This window comes from Poecilia latipinna, unplaced genomic scaffold (genome assembly GCF_001443285.1).
Source record: "Poecilia latipinna isolate Pla-1442-1.1 unplaced genomic scaffold, P_latipinna-1.0 Scaffold2594, whole genome shotgun sequence".
NCBI lineage: Eukaryota > Metazoa > Chordata > Actinopteri > Cyprinodontiformes > Poeciliidae > Poecilia > Poecilia latipinna.
The window spans coordinates 56,049-65,564 of record NW_015115210.1 but is presented as its reverse complement, the minus strand read 5'-3'; the positions used below and the strand labels follow the sequence as shown (position 1 = coordinate 65,564).

General features: G+C 45.0%; 1 protein-coding gene across 5 annotated transcripts in view; it reads right to left on the bottom strand.

Moving 5' to 3' along the window:
• Window positions 1–1,149: 1,149 nt before the first annotated feature.
• suco (SUN domain containing ossification factor) overlaps window positions 1,150–9,516 on the bottom strand; it is a 48,117-nt gene continuing 39,750 nt past the window's right edge. For 3 of the 5 annotated variants that reach the window (XM_015020483.1, XM_015020485.1, XM_015020486.1), the window contains 8 exons: window positions 8,756–8,840; window positions 6,644–8,002; window positions 6,440–6,527; window positions 6,239–6,343; window positions 5,346–5,500; window positions 5,014–5,105; window positions 3,398–3,453; window positions 1,150–2,053 (listed from right to left, as the gene is read on the bottom strand). In XM_015020483.1, coding sequence (XP_014875969.1) covers window positions 1,484–2,053; window positions 3,398–3,453; window positions 5,014–5,105; window positions 5,346–5,500; window positions 6,239–6,343; window positions 6,440–6,527; window positions 6,644–8,002; window positions 8,756–8,840 — 2,510 coding nt within the window. In that variant the 3' untranslated portion in view covers window positions 1,150–1,483. The remainder of the gene's footprint in view (window positions 2,054–3,397; window positions 3,454–5,013; window positions 5,106–5,345; window positions 5,501–6,238; window positions 6,344–6,439; window positions 6,528–6,643; window positions 8,003–8,755; window positions 8,841–9,516) is intronic. The other 2 variants (XM_015020484.1, XM_015020487.1) reach the window with 2 other exon arrangements.

Below are 9,516 nucleotides of genomic sequence, written 5' to 3'. Positions count from 1 at the left end.
TTTTTTTTAAAAAAAAAAAAAAAAAAAAAAAAAAAAAAAAAAAAAAAAAAAAACGGAGACCGAGTCAAAGACTTAATTGAGCACTTTCACCTACTTTTAACTAAACAGCAGCTCTGAAAGCAGAAGCAGCAGTCATCCGATCCAAATAAACCCACAGTCGTACCGACTGAAACCAAATCAGTAGGATGTGAAATGATAGTTGAGAGAAACACAAAAGCTGTTTTACAAACTGAAAATGTAGCACGTAATACAACTAGCCACTCATTACGACTGTCCAAACTACTAATTTCTCAGTGTAACAAACTCACATCGACCACAGTGACCCCACAGAACGGGGAAGCTGGAAAACCAGTGCCTCAATTAGAAAAATCTACAGACTTTTAAATAAATAAATAGATAAATAAAACCGGTCGGTCAGAGTCATCTGCAGGGTCCCGGTGGCTGTGCGAGTAAAACGAGCGTAAACAATCATCTCTGCTTCCCCAGTGTGTTATTACACTTCACTAGGCTCAAAACAGACGCGATGAAGTTGGAAAAAACATATAAGGGATATGAAACAATCATGGCTCAGACTGGAAAAAAAAAAAAAAAAAAAAAATGTAAACCAAACCCAGAGTGCCTCTAGCTTGTTCACATGCATTTAAATAGTCAAATATTAACTTTCTACATGTGTGCATGATTATTATGGGCCCAGCCCAGCTATCTAAAGTGGGGGAATGATTCATTGATTGCAGGATGTGCAGACTGCTGCTTCTGTAACTATAATCCGAGATTAAACGAAGATGTAAAGGATAAAGAAATGTAGGTCATTTTCTTCACTCGGCTCCTGTGGTTGGTTTCAAACAGTAATGGAGACGCAGCGAGAGCATCAGACAGGTTCACAGTAAGATTTTAAACACTGGTCCCATTCGAACACCTTCAGTCAAATAAGGATAGATGAGAAAAAAGAAACAAGAGATAACACAAGGGAAAAAAAATGATGAGACAAAGTTGTGTGCTCCACATTTCTTCTATAATGACACTTTTTATCCAACACCAGCAGCCTAATACTTGTTGAAGGAGCGTAGAGTCGAGGTCGGCGCCTGTCTCGCTGTGCTCAGAGCAGGCGGAAAACATTTACTGATGCTTCGCTGTCTGGGGACAATGTGCTTTTTTTTTTTTTTCAGAAAAACAAAGTCTTGTTGTACCAAATGTGTGCTGACGTGTCGCTCCCTCTCCCCTCCACAATGTTTCTCTCCTTGCACATCAGCAGCTCTCTAAGCATTAAAGTTTTAAACGATTAAAAGGTTTCCAACACACATAAAGGCACGTAACCGTAAACGGGTCTTTGACAAAAGTGGATACGGTCTGGATGAGCTAATGCTGCTAAACTCATTTTAACTTCACCTGTGAGTCTGGGGGGCGCTCATGGGAATTGTGGTTCTTTGGGATAAAGTCATTCTTTTCGTGAGCAGGGTGCTGAGTAATTGCAAAGTGTGGCGTTTCAGACGTGTCCGGTGACGGCGGTCACCCTGATGGTCCCAACGCTCATCTCTTTGTTTCCCTTCATGAGCTGCTGCAGGCTGGGCAGAGAATCGACGCCTCCCCCTGGCACGGGGGGGAACTGCAGCTCCGTCTGACGAGACTTCCGCCGCTTCAGGGAGCGCTTTTCCTGACGGGATTTGGCGGGAGGCTGGGTGAGGGGGAAAGAAAGGCCGTGGCCGTTGCACATGCCGGCAGAGGGGCAGATGGGAGGAGGCGGCGGGAGGCGGCTAGTGTACGACTCCTCGGAGTGAGTGGAGGAGCTGCAGCTGCTGGTTTCAGAGGGGAACTCCTTAGACGTCACGGTGGGCAAAGACGACACCTGGTCTGCGGATGGAAGAGGATGCGACACTGGGGGAGGCACAGGAAGGGGAGGCGGAGGCGGTGGAGGAGGAGCAGGCGGGGGAAGCGAAGCAGGGAGGCTCGAATGGAAGCCGTTGCATTTCGGATCGCCGTTTGTGAGGGGCAGCGAGGGATCAAACGGCATCAGGGTCTCAACTTTGTCCAGAGATTTTGTTTTGCCACGTTTTTTCTGCAGGATGAAAACACAACGGAGGAGGAAAACTTTAGTCTAAAATTCAGAGGAAGAAAAGATACATTTACAGGTGCATTTCAACAAGTTAACGTATTCGTCAAAGTCCGATTTAATTTCAGTAATTCAATTCCAACTCAGATTATGCACAAAGTGATATATTTCAAGAATTTATTTCTCTCAATTTTGATGATTTTGGCTTATAGCTACTGAAAATCAACATCCAACTTTTGGAGGATTATGAAACAAAGCCTGATCAACATTTTGGGGGAGATTCACAAGGTGGGGACTGCAGCTGGAGTCTTCAATAGCCACCAGAGACACAGACCATCACATTCCTTCTGTTGAGTCACTCCTGAACCAGTCGATAACTACGGTCCCAGAGACTGGAAGGACAGAAAGTTATTTGAGGTTCAGAGTGAAGTTTCCACAGTCAGTAATGGTTTGCCATGTCATCTGTGTTTTCTCAAAGTAGACAAGTATCAGGAGATTTTATGAGTACATCATGTTTCCCTCTGTTGACAAATTTTATGGAGACTCTGATTCCATTTTCCAGCAAGACTTCATAGCCGTCCACACAGCCAAAAGAAACTGTATCTGGTCTGTCGATTATGGTATGAATGTGCTAGACTGACTAGCACACTGCCCCGACCTGAACCCAACAAAGAATCTATGGAGCATTGTTAAGAAAACGATGATTACTCACACCAGAGCCAACCATGCGGATGAGCTAAAGGCTCATCAAGCAACACGCTGCTTGTTTGACCCAATGAACTTGGTCAATGAAGCAATGAGCAGAAACAAAAGCTTGAAATATGTCACTCTGTATATTATAGATCTATACAATATGGATCTCACTTTCAGAACAGAATTATTGAAACACAGTAATATTTTGATATTGCTCTAAATTACTGAGATGCACCTGTAATAATAATAATAATAATAATACATGACCACATTAAAGTTTTTAGCGCTAGATACTGATGGCACACAAACTGGTCAGAGCATGAGGGGAACGCTTATTGGGGAATAAAGGGAGAATGTGATCTAGAAAGGGGTAATGTTAATAAAAAATGCTTGTGCTGTACTGTTAAATCTCTGCCTCCAGAAATGTGTGACATGATTAAGATGTGAAGTGGCAATAACAGTGTCAGTACAGGAGGAGGTGTTTATGGACTGAAACTCATCACCGTATCCCTCAACTTGGCAACTCCAGGGACATTAGAGATCTGACCAGGAAGTGATTCCCTGCTTTACGCAACACACCCACTGTACACACCGACTGACACTAGAGAACACACAGCACTTATGTAAGGCGGCCGTCACGGCCGGCAGACACTGTACCTTTTTCTCTGGAGAAAACCTTAGAGGTTCTACAATGAACAAGTCATCTGGACCTACTGGGGAGGGGAGAGAGGGGCCAGGTTAATGATGGAATGGCAAACAGGAATACATACATGTAACAAGCATGAAATGACCTTGCAAGTAGTTTTTACTTGTAACAAAAAGGTGGGGGGAAAAAAAAAAAAAACTACTACCACCTTGTGATTATAGATTACAGATGTGAGAAAGCAGCAAGAAAAACTACAAACTAATAATTAGTAAAACAAATATATATTCTAACATCAAACCAACATTGTAGGAAATACAGATTCTGCTGGTTCAGTAGGCGTCACTACTTGCAAACAACTAGCATGAGCCAGAGAAGCATTGTGCTCCATTATTACACTCCCGAAGCCTGCATGTGGACACTAGCTGGCAACGACAGCTGCGCCGCCTCAAGGGCGAGAGGCTCTCACACACGCACACACAGCCGAACAGCAATGGCCAGTAGGGGGCGGTGTACAACGCCTTGTAAAGCTATTCATAACCACTGACATTATCCACATTCCGCTTTGACGTCTTAGAACAGACTTAAATGTGTTTTATTGGGAAGTTTATGCACAGAGCAGCAAAAAGCAGTGCATCGATGTGAAGTGGAAGGAAAATGCTGCGCTGTTCTCCAAGAGTTTTAAAACAATCTGCAAAGTGTGGCATGCATTTATATATAAATTTTTGCCTATTTTTCTCAAAATGAATGGAGCTCGTTCCGATTAGCTGGACTGCATCTGTCAACGATTTCGCAAGTATTTTCCAGAGACATGGAAAATACAAATACAAAGTACATTCATGAAGTCATGAATGTACTTTGACTAGACTCTCCTAATACAAAAATTGAAGCTTTGGCTGTAAGGTTTGGGTCCTTGTCCTGCTAGGTGAACCTCAAACAAACAAGGCCTCAGGGTTTGTTTTTTTTCTTTTTTTTTTTTTTTGCAACATCTGAAATTTATTTATTTATTCAAAATTTAGTTTGACTCAATTTTTCAATCAACTGACCTGGTTTTCCCATCACTGCTCAGTCGGTGGAAACGTTCCGACTCACACTGAACTTTCCCTGTACTCCAAAAAGTGCAGTTTTGTCATCTAACCAAAGCATCTTCCTCTCCATGTTCGCTACAAGTTACACAGGCAGCACAGATAATACGACTTTTTATTACGTCACTCCATCCTGTAGGTTTATCACACAAAATCAAATCAGCAATGCTGTTTGTGGTTGTAATGTGAAAATCTTCAAAAGAGGAATGAACATTTTTGCAAGGCGCTGCAGGTTAAAGCTTTCCATCTGCGGCTGTGTGTTGCCTCTCGGCTCTGGCTGGCATGAGCAAAAGGCGAAAGGTTTTCCAAGTGAGCGATGGAGAAAATGAACAGAGTTTTTGGAAATGCCTGGATGCTGCAGTGCAGTGTTTAAAAGCAGCTGGCCTGAAATAGCCGTGACAAGTCTTTGCAATGCGGTGACTGTGGTGTCAAGTATAATCGCTGCTTAGGTTTCAGTGACAGAGACTAAAAGAGTAACAGTGGATGGACTTAAAAAAAAAGGTAAGTTGAAGGAGAGACGTGTCGAGAGTGGCGAGGGATCTCACCTTCCGTTGACGAAAGCTGAAACGACTTGGAGCGGACGAGCGGGGAGGCGACCCTTCGTCTTAGGCTCATGTCGTCGTAAGAAGAGAAACATCTGATGAGGGAAAACACAAATGACGTTAATAACGGGTTATTAACCTCACGTCAGTAGGTAGGACAAGACTTGATGGTATTTAACAAAGAAGTCCAACATGTTCCAGGAATCCCATAAAGATGTTGCCTCACTACACCTCTGACAGGAGTTGAGTAATTGGAGGAGCTTCAAGAGGGACGCATGCAGAGACAAAGTGTTACATTCACTGGAAGAGTGCCAGACAAAGAGGGCGAGGCAAACCTCTTGGGGCTGGGGTAGTGGTTGCTCTTGGGAAGGGGGGTGAAGTTGGCTTTAGGCTTGGGGGACGAACTGCGGCAGCACTGCAGACAAAGCAGGACGCCCAGCAACAGGCAGAGAACCAGAGAGAGCACCAGGTAGCTCTGACGGTCAGAAACCTGTAGAGGAAATGATCGGTCAGAAAAATAAATAGATTAGATTAAAGTGATCAAAACACACAAAGAATTACGTGTGGACTGTGAGGACTGCACAAACTTTTGATTTAGGCAACATGGGGAATTTTCTGGGAGTGGTGTACAAATTTAATAGAAATTCCTTTCTGGGAGATACCAGTTGCCTCACGATTAGCTGCTCTCAATTCATTTCACATGCAGCTATTTTTCATGCATTTAATCCATGTGGGCGCCATGTGGAGACGAACAACTTATTGTCCAGTTGAAATCTGAACAACAAGTCAATAGATCTCACTCTACAATTGAATGTAAACTTGCAGTAAAGCCAAGAAACAATTCATTATCTTTTTTTTTTTTTAAATGTCAACCTGAGATGAGCAGAAAAGTATAACAATAAGTCTCGAGGGCTTTCAGCTGACAGCATTTCTCACATTAATTTTCCTCCAAACCATCCTTCACCTTTATCATAAGGTGGAGGATGGTTTAAAGGTGCACTAACCCTTTTGAGGCAGCAACAAAATTGCCCCACAACAGTCAGGATGCCCATGCTAGCAGTTTAGCTTTCCTTTTGCTCACATGTAACTTTTTGCAGAAGTACAACTTTGCATTTGTGCTTATTTGGTTGTTCTTTCAGTACATGGAGTGTGTCAATTTGAGCTTCTTCTTTTTTCTTTTTTAAATGCATGCACGAAGCTGGTGTGTCAACAATGGTGTGTTTGCTACCTCTCGTTGCAGCTGGCTCACTGTAGCTGTAAGATTGAGCATCAGCTTGGTAACGTCCTCCAACTGGCTCTGCAAAAGCTGGATGGAATCCGTCTGCTTCTGGTCCTGTATTCGTTTACAGAACAGAACAAAAAGCGTGGTTCAGTTGTGAAGTAATGCTAACCGGTCAAGTTGTTTCACGGTATTTGGGTTTTGCTCGACCTGCTCCTGAGCAATGCGGGAGGTGTTCTGTAGCTTTATGATGGTCTTGTTAAAGGCTTTTTGCATCTCCTCCATCTGTTTACGGTACCTGGAGGAGGAGAAAAACAAATGGCAATGTTTCGTATAGTTTTCTAAATTTAACAACTAAGCTAATGCTGCAGGATTTTAACAGATATTAAATTAAGGATTCCTGAAGAGTTTTACCTCTGACTCAGCTCCTCCAGGTATCTGCTGGACAGACTCATGTTCATCTCCAGAGCTTTGATCCTGTTGTTCAGCCTCATGAACACGCTCTCCTTCTGACTGGAGCCGTGAACGGAGCCGCCTCCGTTCAGCAACATACCATTGCCGTTCAGCGTTCCCCCGGTGTAATCTCCTCCGTTCTGCAGCTCTGCGTAGAAATCAGTCGCCGTTCGCTGGACGTTAGTGTTTAACAGTTCCTCCTCCACTGAGTCCTCAGTCCGATGGGGCTCTCCCGTCTGGGAGAGATTGCTCCCCTGCTCTGCCTGGATTTGAGGAGCGTCTGTCCTCTGTTTTTGTTTGCCCCCACCGACGTCGGTAGCCGGCTTTACCGAGTCTGTGTGGCTGTCGGCTGCTGGGACGGCGGCTGGCAGCTCGGTAGGAGGGGGCAGAAGGTTCTCTGGTCTCGATGCGGTAGGAAGAGAAAGCACGGGCTGCTCTTTGACGGGAGTCGCCAAGAAAACAGAAGAGGCCGTCTCAGGAGACGGAGCCTGTGGGGGAGGACTGACGGAAGGTGTTGATGCGGCGCCGATGGCCTGCTGCGTCTCTGGGACCGAGGCAGCTTGGAGGGGGGGAGTGGGGACGAGGTCCAGGGATTCGTCCTTTACAGGAGGCAACGGCTTCTCCTCGTGTGTGGGGGTGGGTCGCATTAAGGTGCTTTGAGGCGCTGATGAACTGTGGGGAGGAATGGCGGCGGTCCTGCTGGGCTCCAGTACCACATTGAGCTCTGGAGTGTAAATATCAGACGGTTGAACTCTAAGTTGTATATCAGTCTGTACCTCAGCAGAGGGCTTCCCCTCGTTTACTTTATCCTGCGGCACCTCTGGGTCTGGGGCTTTCTCCGTCAAAGGGAGGAGGACTTCCTGGGTCGGCGACGGGACAGGGATGGGTGGGGGTGTGTGTGTCAGGACGGGGATGCTCTCATCAGTCTGAGTGCGAGTGTGAAGCTGCCGCCTCCTGAGGCTGCGCAGGCGCTCCTTTGCCAGCCTGGCGGAGCACCAGCGGTGAAGCAGCTCCGGCAGCGTCGCCATGCAGGACAAAGACAGGGAGGACAGGGACGAGAAAGGACAGTATGCCTGACTCTCCCACTGGTTCCTGTCAGCATCCCTCCTTCCTTTCTCCTCGCCCTTCTCCTCCTCCTCCTCTTCCTCCACCTCCTCCTCCAGCAGCGTCACAGTCGACTGTTTTGGCTCTTCATCTTCGTCCTCCTCCACAAGTGTGACAATCTGTCTGTCTTCGCTGGATTCGGGTAACGAGGAGGAAGAACTAGAGTCACTGGAGCCCTCCTCCGATGCAGGTTGTTCAGACTTTTCAGGGTCCAGACTGAGGAAAAACACAAAAACAGGCATTTAGTGTATTTTACTGGCTTACACAGAGTCTTGCAAAAGTATTAACTTTTTAGATTTTATTAAGTTACAATTTTAAAGCTACTCCGATCCCACAATGACATCGGAAATCAAAATCGGATTTCCGATACTGCATTTAGAATATCCGATAGAAGTACCCTGTCCTAACATTTCTATCCAGCAGAGCTTGCAATCCCCATATAAACTCATTGGTTAATAATGTGTCAATTGTTCTCGTGAATATTGTTGTTGACTATAGTTTTCTGAACAACATCACTTAGTCAAGCCTTTACTAACATTCAACACTACAAAATAAGTAATAAAAGTCTGTACATTTGGCACTGATATCACATCAGGTCAATATTCTCAAAGCCGCGATATTGGCATCACATCTGAAGTGAAAAAAAGTTTTAACAGGACACCCCTATTTAAAACTTGGGGATATTTTATATAATTTTATGAGGTCAACACAGAGTCAGCATAAAGAGAAACAGAAATGGATACAAGGCTTTCAAAATGTTTCACAATTAAGAAATGTGAAGTGATGCGTCCGTTTGTCCTCAGCCTGCCTGACTCTTAAGTCAGATTGGATTAGGATGTGATGCTAAATTTCTTCACGGTCTTGACTTTGATTAGGCCATTTTAATATGCACTGGATGTGTTAGGGGTGTCAGATTAAAGAATAGAGAATACAACTGTGCAACACGCTTAAATCTTTTGTTGATCTTACTCTGTGGAGTCGCGAGAGTCTTCAGGTGAGACAACTTTCCCGTCTGTGCTCGCCTTCTTTTCACTCCTCTCCTCTGTTGCATTGCCTGTGATTTTAACAAAAAGACATCAACAAACAAACTAATAAGACGACATGTGCATCAGAAGAATCAGTGAGAGTGAAAAACATAATTCAGCAGTTGAATAATAGCCCGGCTTCCTTTGACAGCCATTGGAGATGGACGTATTGTAGAGTATGCCAGGAGCTCCTGTTCCTTGTAAAAGGAGAACCAGTTCAGGCCAGTTTGAACTGAGCTCTCCTGCAGCCTGCCTCCAACTTTGTGGGTGTAAATTAGAATCAGGCTCTTTAGCTGCGAGGGGCCCAGAGTAACACACGCTCCTTTTAAAAGAAAGGCAAAGAGAAATCTGCTCCACTTCTGTTGCTTTTGCAAACTGTTTACCTATTTTCATATCAAATGGAAATGTGTTTTTTTTTCCCCCCCCCCCCACTTGAACATGATCGTAGTGGGGGAAGGGAAAAAAAAAAAAAAGCTGAGTCATTCTCAGAAAACTCTCCGTGTGGTTAAACAGAGCTACTAGAGGTTTTGGCGTCAGCCCCCCCGCGGTTCCAGCATAGCTGAGGATTCTGCCAAGAAGCTGGAAACAGACGGCCAAAGTCCTGCTGAAAAGCTGCTGAAGACCTCCAGTCAGAGGCAGAGTAAACATTTGAGTCCTTCAGCACACAGGGCTTCACGTACACTCACACCGGAGGGGGGGGGGGGG